The sequence below is a fragment of the Eublepharis macularius genome, chromosome 7 (genome assembly GCF_028583425.1).
Source record: "Eublepharis macularius isolate TG4126 chromosome 7, MPM_Emac_v1.0, whole genome shotgun sequence".
NCBI lineage: Eukaryota > Metazoa > Chordata > Lepidosauria > Squamata > Eublepharidae > Eublepharis > Eublepharis macularius.
In genome coordinates this window covers 50,411,867-50,430,084 of record NC_072796.1, presented here as the reverse complement: position 1 = coordinate 50,430,084, position 18,218 = coordinate 50,411,867, and the positions used below count along the sequence as shown (strand labels likewise).

At 39.4% G+C, this 18,218-nt stretch overlaps 1 protein-coding gene across 2 annotated transcripts in view; it reads left to right on the top strand.

The window, feature by feature from the left end:
- NFATC1 (nuclear factor of activated T cells 1) overlaps window positions 1–18,218 on the top strand; it is a 179,511-nt gene that overhangs the window by 33,256 nt on the left and 128,037 nt on the right. For both annotated transcript variants that reach the window (XM_054984882.1, XM_054984881.1), the window contains exon 3: window positions 9,884–10,043. In XM_054984882.1, coding sequence (XP_054840857.1) covers window positions 9,884–10,043 — 160 coding nt within the window. The remainder of the gene's footprint in view (window positions 1–9,883; window positions 10,044–18,218) is intronic.

Here is an 18,218-nt window from a genome sequence, read left to right as displayed (position 1 = left end):
TCGCAGCAAGCTATTACAAATGGCTGTGAGAATAAACAAGAGAGAAAGAGAGACACAGTAAAGTGCTTTGAAAGTTAAAAATGCTGTATGAAGTAATTTTAAAAGATCATTTTAATTTATATAGAACTTTTAATGTACACAGCATTTTAAAATTATTTATCTTCATGTCAACCCAGCAAGGTCCTTTTTGAAGAGAGGCAATTCACTAAGGACAAAAACTAGCCATGACAGCAAGAGATCTGTGACTGAATCTATGATTTTTTTAAAACATATTAAAATAATTACTGACAGCATCCCATTAGAGTTATAGCATGAGGAAGGGGATTAAGGATTTTCCCCATGCAAATTCTCGCTGCCACCCCCCCTACCCCCCCCTCCCCGCCTTCCAGTATTGCTATTGTCTGTATGAGTGAAAATACACTCACGTTCTCCTGTGGGACAAATAGCAGCTCCACTGAGGTTATTGGCAATGTGAAAATAATGAAGGGGAAAATGTTCGTTTCCCAGTGCCTCCTTTCACATACTGTGTAGCAGCCATTAACTTTTAAAAAAATGATGGAGAGCCAATGAAGACTCATCTTTCTTATCTAATTGGCCTTAAAGTCAACTTCTGAGCATATTGGCAACTTCATCAGAGAATATGATGTGAAATTCAAAAACCAAGTCCCAGTGATGTCTCAAACAAAACATCTGAGTGCTGTTTTTGCCAAAGGCCCACACTAAGAACCTTGTTTGTGGATGTATTTTGTGTGCATTTTAAAATTCTCTTCTGTTTGCAATCAGGTAGCCTTTAATCTCATATGCCAAGTTTCAGCATTTAGAAAATGTTTACAACAGAACCAGGAGTGCATAAGAGAAGTATTGATATAAGCAGATTAATAGCCATGTGAATCATGCAGCTTCCAGCAAAATGGAATAATTTATCTAAACTTCTCCATCTACAATGGAAAATACCCTTGAGGCAAACAATTACAGTTTAGCAAAGCCAAAATATTTTAATAATCCCATCTTAGCTTTTGTTTAAGCATCTTTGACATAGAATTGTTTGGGGTGTAAGAGAGTGGAGATAATGTGGCTTTTCTGTGTCATACAGTTTATAGTTACAGATATGCTGCTACAAATTCACTTGTGAATAAGGTATTATTCATGCCATTGGCTTGCCCCCAAGCGACAGGTCTGTTCCTTATTTTTTTTTTTTACATTTGTTTTCGTTATGCTGGAGTGCAAACAGACATCTGTTCAGAGGCAAGTGGTGCGAGGGCAAGGCATAGCAGGGAACAATATGGTGCCTGTGGTGATGTAAACAAGCCAGAGTGAGTAGCCGTTTTCTCCAACTGGTATCAGCGAGACTTCTTCACAATTATACTTTTTAGGGGCTTAAGGTGGCAGAGAAGGCTAACAAAAGGAGATATTTTCCTCAATGCTCTCTCTCTCTTCAGCTACCTACAGCACAGTTCTTTAGTCTTGTTTTTTTTAAAATAGTCATTCACAGGGCTTATCATCACTACAGACTTAAACTAGTTAGAGAGTCATGAAATGCTGGGAACTGTAGTTCTATGAAAGGAACTAGGGTTATCTACCAAACCAAAATGCTGGCGATTCTTTGAGGGAATCCAAGAAAGGTAAATTAGTATTAAAACGCATTCTGAGGATAGTGAGTCTTCATTTGGGTGTTGTCAGTGCCAGGGCTCATCCTTAAAACAGAATGTGCTGGTGAGCAGATGCTGACGTCTTTTTCATCACCACAGAGAAGGCAGAGAGACTACCAGCAGGGCTGCCAACGTCCATGTGGGGCCTGGAGAACTAGCATTATAAGTGCCCAGAGAACAGAAATCAGTTACCCTGGAGAAAATGCCTGCTTTGGAGGGTGGACTCTATGACATCATACCCCACTGAGGCCCCTCCTATCCCCAAGCCCCATCCTCTCCAGGCTTTACCCCCAAATCTCCTTCCCAAGCCAGAGCTGGCAACTTTACATACTAGAGAAATGGAGAAAAGATTGGAGGTAAAGAATCATGTTTCTACAGATTCTCTTTAGCTAAATCTAAAGCACTCGTAGATTTGCCCTTGTTTTCTTCGTATAGAACACACAGACTCGTATTTTGCGCTTACCTCTCTGTATCAACTATGAAAACTTCATAATGCACACAAAGTCAGATTCAGAAATAAATTGGTATTATTATTAAAGACCAGTGATATTCCTGTTCCATCAAACAGGCTTGCCAAGTTTCTGTAGATGTGCCAGTTCAAACATTTTATGTAGGTATGGGTGCATTCCTATCGTAGATATCCACACGCAGAAATTTCTAAGAATGTCTTTTATCTTGAGTTGATGTACTGTCCTAAGAAATATGTAGGATTTTTTTTCATTGATTGCTTCATGGCTGGCATACTTTACTTATAATTTATTTTTTGAATTAAGAATACCTTTACATTTTGCTAGATGTATACAATAAATTAATGAGTGGGTATCTGTATTGTATATACTTACTCAGATATTTGATAGGCTTGTGTATCACAGCAAAAGGAACTGCCTAGTATGTTTTGCCAGAAGTCTTCTAACATGTTGCAAGTGCTTTCTAATTGAATATAGAATACAAAATATTTTTGAGTATACCATCTAAAATACATGCTGTATAATAGCATGCACTTTCAGCAATTGATTTTGGAGTATCTTTATGCATAGATGCAGAATCAGCATCCTAAAACCGCGAGTCCAACATATTCTTTTAGAATGTGCAGGATTTTCATTCACACCAGCCCTCAGGGTCTTGTTCTTCCTGGGATTATGCTTTCTGTTTTGCTTTCAAAGTATGAAAGAATGATAGCTTCAGTGTTCAGGATGACACAGGAAGCCATTCCCAAGGCAGCATACCTTAAAAAATAGCAAACAGATCTATGATTTCACCATGTTTTTTATACAGGATAGATGAAACCATCAACAAAGCTATCTGGCCCTACAGGGTACAATATATGCCCTGCCTGCCAAGTAGGTTTTAACAAGAACTTTCATGTGCCTGAAATAGCCACAGCTGTGGGCATTTTACTGCTTGACAAGGCATCTGTGGCATCACTAGTAGCTTTCACATTTCCTTGTCTTTATATATTGGCTATCTAATTAAATATTATTGCTCTGTTGTCATTAGGTGTTTTGTTGTTGTTTTTGACTGCCACAAAACCTTTTATCCTGTTGTTTAATTTACATTTTTAAAATGTTTCATAAGAGCTTGTTATATGCCTCCCTTCCCCCCCACTGGTTTACATAAAAAAGGCAAAGTAAGGACAGGGTGGCTTTAAGAAGCTTATCTACCAGGACAGCTTGGTCATCGTAAAATGTCTGTATGTCACAAAGCATCGTTTTACCTAATAAATGTTACTGTCAAGCCAATTGACTGAAACCAAATCCAAGCAAAGACTTTATTGTTTCCTCTGAATACTTTCAAAGGCGAATATATCAGTAAGGCAGTGTTAAACAAATGCCAGACATCAACACTAACCATGTAATTGTTTATATTTAAAGCTGGGATTTTAATTCCTTAATAGACTGTTTTATTTTCATGTGCATCTAAGAAAAGCAAGCTGAGTTTTGTGGCTCAATCCAAATTCAAGTTAGGAAAGCTGTTTGCAGGATCGTATCCTGTACCTGCCCCTTTGCATGTTGTCCTGGGAAAAATAGTTTTTTGGGGCTTCAGATATTCTCAGTTCCACAGCACTCTAGCAAGCACAGATTGTTGGATCCAGGAGAAGATTCCCTAACTAAGGGATGGAGAAAGGCAATAAAAACTTCCAATAGGGAGCATCCTGTTGTATGCAAGCTGTTGTTTACAAATGGATGCCCCCAGAACATGACAGCTGGTGGCAGGCTCTGGCTGAGAGTGGCTGGTGACCTCTATGGCACATATATGCAAAAGAAAAGAAAAAATATCCAGAGCATACCACACAAGTTGAGTTGATTTTCCTCATTACACTCCTTTATTGTCATTCCATGGCTTTGCTGTGTATACCTCGCCACGCCTGAATTTTGGTTTAACCATGAGAATTACTCAAAATAATTCCAGAATTGGGCTGTGAACATTTTGATACAATTGCCAATTCCCTCAGTTCATTTATGTCTTCCTTTCTTTCTGCATTACTGGCGCGTTCATGTTATTGATAAAACATTGAAAAATATCAACAAGACTAGGTAATTTGGATTTCAGAAGCACCCCTACATTGTATGAGAGTGAGAGGGTCCCTGTGTCACCATTGTTCTGGAAAGATTGGTGTACTAGCCTGGTACAGAAAACAGCCCCATGTGTTCTCTGAATGCATGGGAAGTGAGAGCGGGCACGAGTGAGCTAACCCTGCTCCCTGCCTTCACCAGATGGCCTGGTGTCATACTGTAGCAAAAGGTACAGTAGAAAAGTTGTTAGAATGGTGACAACTCTAGTGTCACATAGTGTCAGCTATTCTCTGTTGCTTCTAATATTTATATGGCTGGGGTCTGTTTCACAACCAAATTGGCCCTGGAAGAGTACTACATTTCAGTGGCTGAGAAATTCGAGGTAAGATTCTCAAATGGTGGAGGTGAGTCTAATCTAGTGAAAGTCATGGGATCACGCTAATGAAAGGGTATTCCACACATGTCAGGGCAGCAAACTTTGGTTTGTTATTGAAAGTTCTCTCGACTGCAACTAAAACCAGTCCTGATATGTCATTGAGTGTGTTTGTAAGAAGCAAGTTTTTCAGACATATTTGTCTTATTTACATTTACATTTCTAAGTTTACACTTAAAAAAAAATCATAATGTGGAGGGGGGCAGTTCTAGTCATGGTACATCTGCCTCAGTGTTTCAAGTATTCTTAGGGGTAGTTTCTCTGTGTGGCATAGCTGGAGTCTCTCTAATCATAGGGGCCCTCTTCTTTTCACAAAGAGCTTTTAAAATCTAAATATATGCTTAGTATCTCTTCCTTTAACTCTGCTGTGCTGCAGGAAATTAAATGTACAATGAAGATAACCTAGAATAGGAAATCGCTCTGGCAAGCCACAGCCCATGGAACTGTTAAAAGCATCATGCCGCTTCCTCTATCAGGAAAACTACAATTAATTGTACATTTATTATTATTGGTCAGGGCTTGTAAAGTGCAATAGAATTTTGATGACGAGTTATAGGCTTGAATTTTATGGCTGCCTTGTAATGGAATGAACAACTTTCTTTTAATCACCATTTCAGATGCCTTTATAACATCTAAACAGGAAAAGGGGTGTTGTGTATTTTTTAAATCAGATACTTTCCCATTTTTTCATTCTTTAAAGTTAAAGGCAAACTTTGTGGAGAATATTTTTGTGATGTACGGGTTTTTTGAAAATTACCCTGAAAATATCATAATCCAATAGATATGTTGTCTTTGCTTGTGGGGGAAGGGAGAGAAGGCAAAAACTCATCATTTCAACTTGGCATAAACAGAATAATTGGCTTTATAATATTCAAGTGATCGTCAACAGGAGATGTACAGCTGCTCTGTGTTATGCAAATTATAGTTGCAGTCCAGCAGTGTGTCTTTAGAAAGTTATGCAAGAATGTTTCAAATGACAACAAACGTAAGCAACACAAGAAAGAAGATTTGGCCCTCCCAAATTTTGTGAACTGTGTTCAAGCTGCTAAATGCATTAACAGTGTGGTATGGCAATGCTACAGTTACGAGCATCTTGGTTTTCTTTTTAAAAATAATTTTTTGACTGTAGTTGAGAAGATGTGGTCTGCAGGTAGCATCTTAAATCAGTTTTTTTCTAACACAGTCATGGGTTGGAGGAGGGTTCTTCACACGTTTACCTCATGGATGTCTCAATTCTTTAGGTTCACAAATAAGAGCTGAGGTGCTTATAAGTTATGGCAAGTGTAGGCTGCCTTCACTTGGAGACTGAGATGTAGAAATAAAAGTTAGTGTACATGTTTAGGGCAACATTCTGCATTTCAAGGATGAATCCTTCTTTATCCAACTCTTGATTTTAAGGGGGCCAAGAAAGATGTAAAAGTCAATGCAATGTGATATCTCACTTGAAGATTCAAAAATCAGAATAAAAGTTGCTGTGCACGTTCATGATATAATTACACATTATATGATCACACTGAGGCTCTGCCTCCCATAACTCACCCGATTTCAAGTTGATTAGGAGCAAGCAGGCACTGCCTAACTAGTTTCACAAATCAAAGTTCATAAGCATGATCTTTTTAGCAATTAAAACAGTCCTTAACTGATGTTCACCATTGTGTTTTCTGGCACCCACTTGTTTCTTCCGCAGAGCAAAGAAATAATCCTGGCTTTCCTCCATCTCATTAGAGTAGGAAGTGCATCAAAAGAGACCTGGAATTATCATCTTTGGGTCTGCAGGAAGCACCCAGTGGAAAACAGCCGCCTCCATCATAGGAGGAGTCAAGGCTTGAATCGCCCAACATTTAGTGATTTCCTTCTCTCATGGTAGCCATTTTGTGGTGGTGCCTTTTCCTTAAGGTGCCTGTAAGCTCAACATGCTTAGGGATCCCAAGTTAAAGTATAACTGGTGTGTTAAGTGATTCTGAATATGCTTAAAAACACAAATGCCTTGCTGGATTGAACCAAAATCTATCTAGCTCAGGATTCTTTGACAGAATCCCAGCAGCCCAAAGACACTAGATGGTATGCTGGAAAAATGGTCAGTGGTTCCCTGGTAAACGGTATTCTATCTCCTGTCCATTCTGAGTTATATCATAGGTAGCCAATGTGTGGTACAAATAGCATGAATAACAGAAGTATGTAACATATCTGGATAACAACAGGAAGGCACATAATCTTGGCTAAGATATAACCTGCTTTCTAGCTCAATATAAGTCATTACTACGGGTGAGGATGAGAAGGTTGCATACATACAGTATTTCACACTTGGGATTTATGGCACACTGTTAAAAAAAAGCTGGCTTCCACTAGCATATAAAAATAGCATGAATTTGGAAGTGTCAGTGTCATACTGTCATTAGGGTTCATATTTTTCCTCAACTAGATTTCAGCACTAGGCTCATCTCAGTATTTAGTTTCTCCAAGATCAGTTTTGAGCTGTGTTTTTAGCTCTTTGTTAGACATGCATCAAAAGAGTGATGGTTATATCTTCATGGGAGTTTCCATTGCATCCACTTTAGCACTTCAGCCAGGTGTGTAAAAAAGTCTGAAAAGATAGGGATCAAATGACTGGAGAGAGCACATTCTGACAATACTCTTAGCCAACCATGTAGACAGACTGTGGTACAAGTAGGCAGGAAACCATTGCAGGTTGAGAACATTTACCTTAACGTGTTCCAAGGCTGGAGCAAGGAAAGATACACCCTTAGTGATACTTGTTCAAGATACAGCTTCAGATTGTTAGGGAGTAGTTGCCATATTTATCAGATTTTAGTTGCCATGTTGAGTCAATTTTAGAAAAAGACAGGTTTAAAATGTAAATAAATAAATTGCTTTCACATGACTATATATTAACTCTGTTGGCCCCAGAAAGGGAGACATGTTTGGTCAGTCTAATACTGACTGGGATCGAAATGTATTGCATATAACATATTTAATTTGGATTTTATTTCTGCTTGCTAATGTGAGGCTTTTAATAATTATTGCTGTGAGAATAAATGCAGGCCTCTGAGGAAAGATGGGGGCTGGATGGGTGAATGGAGTGCAATCTGATTGGTCTAGGGCTGCCAGGTCCCTTGGTGGGGGCAGGGGATCCCTCACTCCCAGCCTCTGCCCCTTGCTACCACTCACCTGGCCTGTGTGTGTGTGTGGGGGGGGAGGCCTGGGGAATGGGCCTAGGAGGCAAAAAACCTCCTAGGCCAGTATGCAGCTGGTGCACACCCATGAAACTGCTCCCTGTGAAGTGAAACAGCATGCCTGCCACCTGGCATGATAACGTCACTTAAGGATGTGGTGTAGTCGTGGCCGGGGCGTGATGATGCCACTTCTGGAAGTGACATTATCATGCCTGCCGGGAGCGAACATGCTTGTGAAAACACGTCAGAGCAAGACAAATTAGTGGTGCTGCTGGCAGATAAGTATGAATAGATTACAATGCAAGTGGCAAAGTTTGTAACATCGGTAAACAAAATAAGTTAAGACTATTGAAGTAAGTTTTATTCTAAAGGGAACAATAAGTTCCTCTTAGTAGGACTTATTACACTAGATTATATGCTGTATGGATTTTATGGATTTAGAGTTCTAGATGGAGTTTTGTTAACCTGGGTTTAAATTTTATGATGTAGTAATTCGTATTAATAGTATTGTACTTTTTTGTTATTTGCTATGGCTGTGCTGAAGCAATAAAGTATATTGTATATTGGATTGAAAACATCTTACCAGTAAATGTCCCATCCCGTTTCCCCCCCCTCCCCTGCCAGGAGCGTAAGGGGACCTGGCAACCCTAAATTGGATGGTAGCTGTACCCCAAGGGGTGGAGTGAACTGCATTTTTAGTTAGTGCTGAGGGAAAGCTTTTCAGTCACCCTTTGCATTTTTTAGAGAGATGTTCTCTCTGCCATTAAGTCAGGCACCCTCTGGGGAGCCTAAGAGTCTATGTCTGTGTATTCAGAGAATACGTTCATTCTGCCAAGTTCAATGAATCTGTGTGGAGTTCTGAGGCGGTTTAGTAGTCAGGCCTGAAAGGGGTTTTATGCTGGCTAAGACAAATTATGTGGAAGCCTGAGAGCCTAATTCTGTCTTAAGTCAGGGAAACTGTGTGTGTGTGCCTCAGTTAGTCTGTGTATATCTGAGAGAAAGATTAATCTATCTAGATCAGACAAGCTATATGGGAAAAGCCTGAGTTAATCTATTAACTCAGAGAGTTTAGCCTGCTCAGAGAGTTTAGCCTGCTATTGAAGATCTGTGTGGAAATTAGACTGTGTGAGCGAGTATGTGAATTTACTTTTAAGAAGAGATAATTATGTGTGAAACCACTGAGCTTAAGTACAATTCTGAAACCAATACACTTATCAGTACTCTGCAACCATCACGCTTATGTTTGTATAAATAAATTCTACTTTTATTTAAGAAAAAAACACATTTTTAACCTCAGAACCACCACCCTCACGTGCGGACCGTTCTGTTAAATTACAATCTGTAACAAAGCCTTCCTGTAGTAACAATTAAGCAGAAGACCTCTAAGGCAAAAGCCTTTGGTGGCAGTGAAAAATTTTTGGGGAGGTAGTAATATATAGGTCACACAAACATGAGGGAAGGTGTTCTTGAAGTAAAAACTTCAGTAAAGTAGAGAAACCTGAAGCTCTGTGTGAGTGGGAATAACAAGGAGTGTTGTGACCAGAGCCCTCCTAAGGTATAAGTTTAAGGTAAAGTAAAGGGGAGTTGGATTAATGAGTTTTAAAAGATATAAAAACAAATAGGGCAAATCATTACAGGGTGGTTCAAAACTAAGCAGATTATTACAGGGAGGCGTATAGAAGTTTTGTATTAACAGCAGAATTTTGGTGGCTGCTGATTTAATTGAAATTGAATACATTGAAGTACTGGTACTCCCCAAAGTGCATTTCAGAGTAGAACTGTACTTTTAGGTTTTCCGTATCTTACTAACCACCTTTGTACTTTTTGATTAATGGATTGGTACATTAAGTAGATTAAAAAAAACCCAAAACATGTTTCCATTTTGTTTAAGGATCTGATAGCACCTGGCTCATCAAATCTGCATCAGCCATTCATAAAATAACCATTCCCTTTTAAATTACTTATGTCATGCCATTATCTCTATTGATGAAATTTCAAATGTAAGATGATGAAGGATGAACTGCTAAACATGACCTCTAAAGTAATAGTGTGAAATTCTTGCGGTTTATGATGGTATGCTTGTTAATATTTAATCCCTGTTGTTTTCCATTACAGCCCATCCTTGCCTGCTCTGGATTGGCAGTTGCCATCTCACTCAGGACCTTATGAACTTCGGATTGAAGTGCAGCCCAAATCCCATCACAGAGCCCATTATGAAACGGAAGGGAGTCGAGGGGCTGTGAAGGCATCGGCTGGGGGACATCCAGTTGTGCAGGTAATAGAGGTTTTTACTGCAGTAAAGCCAGCTTGTTTTTGTGTTTTGAAAAGAACACATGCACAACTCCTTGCAAGCCCTCAGAAACTTTGTTGATAGTAATTGATATTCTTCCTTCATCTCTTCAACTGCTGTGTCTTATTGAGCTGGTGATCTCTTACTGGATGTACTGAGTGTAAAATCATTGTCTCAAAAGGAGACCCATACAGGTCTGATTGTGTGCTCTATGGGCTGCTTTATGCATCACTACAGTAGGTGGTTGCAGCCAAAATGCTTCTGTGTGCCTTGAAGTATATAATCCTGGATCCTGTCTAAAGTGTTCTTATACAAAATTACATGTGCTTAAAGCCCATTCGAATACGTGTGCTTAGATTTGCCTAACTCTGCATAGGACTGAACTACATTTCCGTATGCTATTGGCGGGAGACCCAAATAAGATGCAGCAGTAGCATAGAGATCAATAGTGCTGCTGATAACAACAACAACAACAACAACATTCGATTTATATACCGCCCTTCAGGATGACTTAACACCCACTCAGAGCAGTTTAAAAGTATGTCATTATTCTCCCCACAACAAAACACCCTGTGAGGTAGGTGGGGCTGAGAGAGCTAGAAGTTGTGACTGACCCAAGGTCACCCAGCTGGCTTCAGGTGGAGGAGTGAGGAATCAAACCTGGTTCTCCAGATTAGAGTCCTGCGCTCTTAACCACTACACGAAACTGGCTCTCCACATGCTAATCCCCTTGTTTTAACAGCATGCAGAACCATTTTCAGTAACAGCCATATTACATATATGTAATATATCATAAGGTAAGTTCTTTGGTAAAAGTATATAAAAAGGAAAAAGTACTTGATGAGTAACAACATTTACATTGCAGAAATTGAAAGCAAACTTTACTCTCTCCAGTATATTTTCTAAATGCACAATGTTATGCTATAGTTTTGGTTCTGTGCTCCACATCATTCTACATCCAGTTTTTAAACTATCAAAATAATTGCCCAAAGTCTTAATGCTGTTAAAACATTTCTGCCTTCTGCTGATTGTTACCATGAAGTTGATGAATATGTGCATCTTTAACACAACTTGTTGGGCTTGTCAAGAAAAAGGCAGGGAGGAGATTTTTTTCCCTTCAACTTTGTACTAAGCATAAAGGGACCTTCTTTCATAATTATTTTCAGAGCATATTATAATTTTTGCTCTGGAAGATGGATAGCAGCTGATTACCAAAAAGATTAATATTAGCAAGTGAACCCTCTTTTGCCATTTAATCACACATTTTCTCTTTCATATACTCTGATCCCAGCTTAAAGTTTTTTTTTTCATTTGTTCCCTCAGTGATCGCTTCTTCCTACCCAGTGTTTTAATTGTTTTTATGTCTTTGTATGTATTTTAGTTCTGGTTTTAATTGTTTTAATAATGTGTTGTTCGTTTTGGTTGATTTTAATGGTTTTAAAATGTAATTTTATTATATATGCTTGAATTTTTTTAACCATCTTGATTGCCCTTGTGAGGCCAGAAAAGGAGGATATGCATTCTGTAAAATAGATAAAGTAAATCTACAGATTTAACCATGCATCATTTGACTGTCTATATGTGTAATATTACTGTACCTGTAATGGCATGCATTTAAAAGCAGCGACATCTTGCTTCGTTGATTACATCAGGGCATTTAGATTCATTGCTCTGTCAGTGTGAGTGAGACAAAAGTTGTTCCAGTACATTACAGATTCTTTGTACTTGACAGACTGTTGGCCTGCTCCTGCGCAGAGTTAAGCATGCCCAATCCATTGGTTTCCGTTGGGCTTAAGTGCACCTAACTTGGTATTAAGATCAGCCTGTATATATCTGACATAGGAACTACAGTATCTAAAGCCTGGCATGACCTGGTGTTTTTAGTAAACGTGCAGTGTACATGCGCTGTATTCCTAGTGTTTATTTTGAGTTGATTTATTTGGGGATTGACAGTTGTAAAGCCAAGCTATAATACTGCATGGTTTTACATTGCATAAGATCTGACCACACGTATTCAGAGATGGGAAGATTCTTAGGACACAGCTCTTCAATCATGTTCCTGAATTCTTTCCCTATAAAATAATCCTGTAGTGGGGGCAAGAGGCTGTTACTGACAGTTGCTTCATGTCAGGGAATTTTTCGGGGGGGGGGGGCTGTCCCCCATCTCTTGAGCCCAAAGGAGGCAACAAGAGAGTAAGTGTATATACCTGTGTGTTAAGTTTGGGGAAGGCTAGCTGGCATTTGGATGTTTGGAGTAGTACATGCTAGGGAAAGATTTGTTTTGTTAGGGCCTGGCATTTCTCTCATGCGGCCCTCATTTATTTAATTGCTTTCAGAAAAATCTTCCTTGAAACATGTTCTTCGCTTAATTTTTGAAAAAAAAATACAAGTTTGGGAATAATTTTCAGCTGGGAACAATTTAAGTTCTGTTTTCCAAAGAGATAGCTAATAGAGGATGATCCAAATTGTACACAGTTGTGTTTTGTTCTTTTACCAAAATGCCATGTTAATCATTTAGTATCATCTTCATCTTTAGCATATGCAATGTGCAAATTGCATAACAATTCCTAACTAATTGTATACTGTATTTAAAAAATGCATTCAATGATATCTAAAGTGAAATTTATGGTTATTTGCTTATTTCATGTGTATATAGTCTGTTAGCTTCCTGCTACAAGGAAATGTAGATGGGAGGTACCAATTCACAGTGGACAGCTTGACATTTAAAATTTCCACCCTGGGTAATTGGAAAAAACTGATTACAGTGCCAACATTTAATTGAGCTAAATGTGTTCAGGCACTCCCCTGCAATCTCGCGCTAGTGTGTGGAAATGAAATGAAGCATGCTGCGTGTCTCTGCATAGGCAGCCTTGTGGAATAGAAACAAATATCAGATATGGAGAAGTAATGAAAAAGGTGAATCTATTTTTCAATCCTTGGTGGTGGAAAGTGCCCTCAAGTCATAGCTGACTTATGGCGACCCCTGGCAGGGTTTTCATGGCAAGAGACTAGAATAAATGAAACTGGTTATTCTTGGCTCTCCTGTGTTTTCCCTTCCCTGTAGAAAATAAAATAGGATTGTGAAACCACCCCACTGTTTTTCACTTATTCTTAGCAGGCTTTCTTCAGTCAACTGATCAGTCACATCTGTCCAACCAAATACAATAAAGATGTGTATATGTGGCCAATTCTCCATACGTATTTTGAGTTCATGGATAAGAAAAATTATCACTGGAAGCTTATCATGTCCAAGTGTTGTAGAAGAGATAAGTGCAGCCCTGCTAACATTCCCTGTTCTGCACAAATATGGAACATACGGGAGCCCAGTCCTATACTGCAGCCATCTCTGTTTAAGACAGTGTGGATTTTGCCACATTTGGGTCAGCACATTTAGAACTAGACACCACCACTGCACCCACTAAAATTTTCCACTTTGTGCCCCACCCATTTTGATATGTTATCGTTTGTAATAGATGCAGTTGGAATGCCCATTATAGTAGAGATGCTGCATCCGATAAATATTACATCTGCTCCAACTGAGTCCTGATACTTGCAGAGTGCCTATGGCATCTCCTTCCCATTGCCACTGAACCAAGCCAGCAAACTAGCGATAAGCTAGATATCACTCTTTTATGGGGAGGAACCTTGGCATTATACATGCACAGATATATACTTGCTCCTTTCTATATGCATACAATCACCTGTGCTCTTAATGTATTCTTACTCCTACATGTTTTCTCTTTACTTGTTTGAGTGTTTGGCTACCATGGCAGCCCAAGTTATCATAAGGATTTCTAAATGCTTTGAGAATGAGATGAGCTGACACACCTCGAAAGAGCTAAAAATGTTTTGAGAAAACTGGCTAATCAAAGGTGCTGGTTAATTGGGCATGATGAGGTAATGCTTGGCAAAGTTCTTCATACCCAGTCTCATAAAACTTTGTTACTAATAATCCTCCTTAGAAATTCAGTACTTTTCCTGTCAAGCTGCTACAAGGGAAAGAAAAACGCTTTCTATTCTGGGAATTTTTTAATTCAATTTCTGCCCTCCCACTAACATCCTGTATGGCCCTAGGCAGCAATATAGTTTCTCCAATAGTGTGTATGCCCCTCATATTTTCATATTTCTGAACTGTGGGGGGTATATCAGTACAAGAACATGGAGGCTTTGTACACAGGAAACATAGGAGGAATAAAGGGCCATCTAGGGTTAAAGCCAACAATCTCTCCTTTTTGCTTTGGTTTGGGGAACAGACATGCACCAACAAATCATATGGGGAAAGGGCTGAGAAACATTAAGATATAAACGAGGGATCAATTGAAAGCATAAAAGAAATGGAAGCAAGTCTTTGAGACAGCCAAGAACAAATTATTCCCCTATTTCTAGGGCCCATTTAGATTTTTGGTCCAGCATTAATGTGTGACAAGGAGTAGATCTAGGTCTTGAGAGTGTGTTCTCATAGCCCCACCGCAATGATGTCATGTGTAGAAAGAACTGTTGATAGTGAAAAAAATTATGTACACATGCTTGGAACAACATTATTTTCAAAATCCAGTTCTGAAATATGTGCTCCCAGAGCCAGGACCTACTCCCACCTTTATGCAAAAAGTTAATAACTGGGTTATAAAATCTGTACTAGTTCACAGAATCACAGGCATTTGATCATACCCATACTATATAGATTAACCCATAATGTTACCCAAATCAGTCCCTGTGTCAGGCCAGGCATGTAAAGAGTGTCCCCTGCATGTGTAGAACTACAATGAGTCGTGGGGCAAAATGGGTTCATTTGGGCCTGTTGTATACACAGTTCCTAGTTTAACACAGTAAATTTTCCATGGAAGGAAAGATAGAAGGAGGACAGATATTTAACCAGTAAGTAACTTTGTTACCTATCTACGAACAAAAAGACGGTGAAGCAAAACAGTAGCAAAACAAAACAGACTACGGACTGACAACAATACATTAGCTTTTGGCAAGCCAATAAAAAACTATGTACTTTTGTGCAGTCCTAGCGTTCAGTTGTATTACTTTAAGCTAGTGCCTGATTGACCATGACTTGGATAACCCAAGCAAGTCTGATCTTGTCAGATCTTGGAAGGTAAGCAGGGTTGGCCTTGATTAGTAGTTGGATGGGAGACCTCCAACGAAGACCAAGGTTGCAGAGGCAGGCATTGGCAAAGTACTTCTGTTAGTCTCTTGCCATGAAAATACCACTTTTCCCTTTCATACTGTTTTTGTTCTGCTTCACCTTTCAACGTTTCCCTTTCAAGCTGTTTTTGTTCATTCCACTTTTCCCTTTCAAACTGTTTTTGTTCTCTCATAAACTCTAAATGTTCTGGACTGGTGGTATACATTCCCTCAGGGTTTCTCTCAGGGCCGAGCTACACATGACGAATGACACTTGAATGGCAAGTGGATTGAGTGGAGGGCAAGTGAACAGGGAGAAATACACTTGCCGTTCAAGTGTCATTCGTCATGTGTAGCTTGGCCCTCAGTTGCAGTACTACTAGGCTCCACACTACTTTGTATCAGTATAACTCTCAGTTCTTCCACACTTTTCCCCTCATGAGGTAAATTTAACACTTTGCACTTCTGAATCAGAGCCTCCTTTTTCATCCCCAGAAATTCTGCATTTTTTCTCTTTTAATTGTATTTCCTTCTACAATTTTACTGTATACTACAATATATACTATATATATTTACAATTTTACTCTATGTCTCTTTCCTTTATACCAGTTCTGTTTTCCTCATAGAATTTGATTGAACACTCTGTCTCCTTGTTCCATCAGAACACCTTTCTGTCAGAATGTTTCTTCCTCTCAGGATATTCTATCCCACTTAAAATATTTTTAAGTTTTTTGTGTGAGTTATTTCCCCCCAGCCAACAACTTCAAGCCAACCTAACTTCTGACTAAGAACCTCCCCCTGTCATATTTTTAATTTTTTTTTAAACAACAGGCATTTTAAATACAAATATGAGAATGTCATGGTATCAATTCCTAGACATGTACATCGTCAAGTATTAACCTATTGGTGGAAGCAAGAAGAAATCTTAATGGTGTTGGAGTGGTGGTCCACCTAGTGGCTATATCCTCATTCCATGAGTCAATTGAGGGCAAAACAGCTTTCTCACACTACACATCTAAACAGTTTCTGAAGGGACTCATCCAAACGTTTCCCCCAGGGCCCACATCAGTTCCACAATGGAGCCGATCTTTGGTCTTGCCAGATTCATATTTCCACCATTCGAACCAATGGCATCTTGCCCCATGACATTACTGTCATGGAAGATTGAGTTTCTTAGTGGTGTTTATGTCCGCCAGAAGGGTTAGGGAACTGACAGCGCTTAGAGTGGATCCTCCATCCAGTTCTTCCAGGAGAAGATAGTGCTCCATGCTAGCCTTAAGTTTTTGCCCAGGACCATCACCTTACTGGTGTTTTTTTCTGTCCTTTGGAATCAGAGAGGGCTCTACACAAGTTAGATGTCTGTAGAGTTTTATTGTTTTACTTAGAACATTTCCACAAAACAAAAGGACTGTCTGTCTGTTACATGGGATCTCATAAGGGGCACCTGATGTCTGCACAGTCCGATCTTGGTTCCTCCTTCCAGTCCATTTCCAGCATGCCAAGTGCTCGCCCTCAAGTGTTGCCCCACTTCTTGGCCCTTGCAACCGGGCCTTCCATTCTAGCTCCATGGCTACCTAGCACAATCCTATCCATCACCAGACAGCCTCATGGCAAGACTTCCTTACTTTGCTCCAGTCCATGGTATCTGCAGGCTCCGTCACTAGAGCTTTAAAGCTTGAAACCTTTCACTGTGGCTGGCCTGCACAAGAGAGACTCAAGGAACATCAGTAAGCGCAACCCTATTTTCAGTTTAGTAAACACAAGTACGGGTTCAAGAATTCTTTTGTACAGGCTTCATTCCTAACACTCTTTGCCTGGACACAAGAAATAGATTTTCACTGTAAGATCTGTATCCATCATAGAATTTATCTAAAATTTTGTATATTGGCATGCATTGGACTTAAATTGTTCTGTATGCATCAGTGTTGGAGACCATATTGCAGTGTGTGTGTGTTGCACATGAGTGTTTAATGAGATTTGCTGTGCAGCGCAGTCCAAACAGTATTTAAATAAAATTTTGCAAGAATATAGATATCACAAGAGCATTGCAATAATCTGAAAAAGTAGCTTGAGGGATGAATAAAGTTCCAGGGAAGTATGGCAATTTATTTCTAGTCAGGTGTGTGAATGTACTGGCAGTTCTGTGTTGGAATTTGGGTTACAAAGGTTTTCTCAGCCTTGTAAATTTTGTGTTTTGAAAATCATGTTCTAATCAAATTGCATGCATATTTACTCAAAAGTAAGTTTTGCTGTCTTTAATGGGGGCGGTTATCCATGCAACTGACTTGGGAATTAGTTTTGCTAAGTTCATTGTGGTTTAGTCTCATGAGCATCAGGCTATAATTTTAATTTTTCTAATGAGCAAGCTGACCGTACTAAACAAATACTTGCTGTTGCTGCATTGAGAGTGTTCCTTTCCTAAGAAACTCCTTGTGTCAGACTTTCTTTGCATTTTGGAGGCAAGTCAAAATATTTTCATCTTATCTTTCACTTGCTTTTAGATGAATGAAGCTATTATTAGTTAAAAAGAATATCTCAGAGATTTAAACTTGTACTACATGTACTTAAGTTCTCCATCAATGGAGAAGTGCCAAGGGTGCTCACCGGCCTGCTCCCTATTCTCCAACTCTATCCAGCCCCATGACATTACTAACCAGCACCACCATGCCAATTACTTCAACCCTGACAAAGGTGCAAGGCACAAAAAATCAAGCAATCAATGCTAGTATATAATATTATATTATTCCAAAAGTGCAAAAGTGCAGAAGTGGAAACTGTCCATATGTCCAAGGATGGAAGTAGGACGTGTCCAAAGACACCTAGCCGACGGGCTTTAACTTGCTATTCCCAATTCCCGTTTCGGTATTTCTTCTTCTTGGGCTAGACTCTATGGATGTCCACTGGCATCTCTCTTCACTCCACACACCATTGCAGTCTCAGGTACACCGATAGTTACAGCTGTAACTATCGGTGTACCTGAGACTGCAATGGTTTCCACGCATAGGCGGAATGTTTCCATCCGTTTGCACT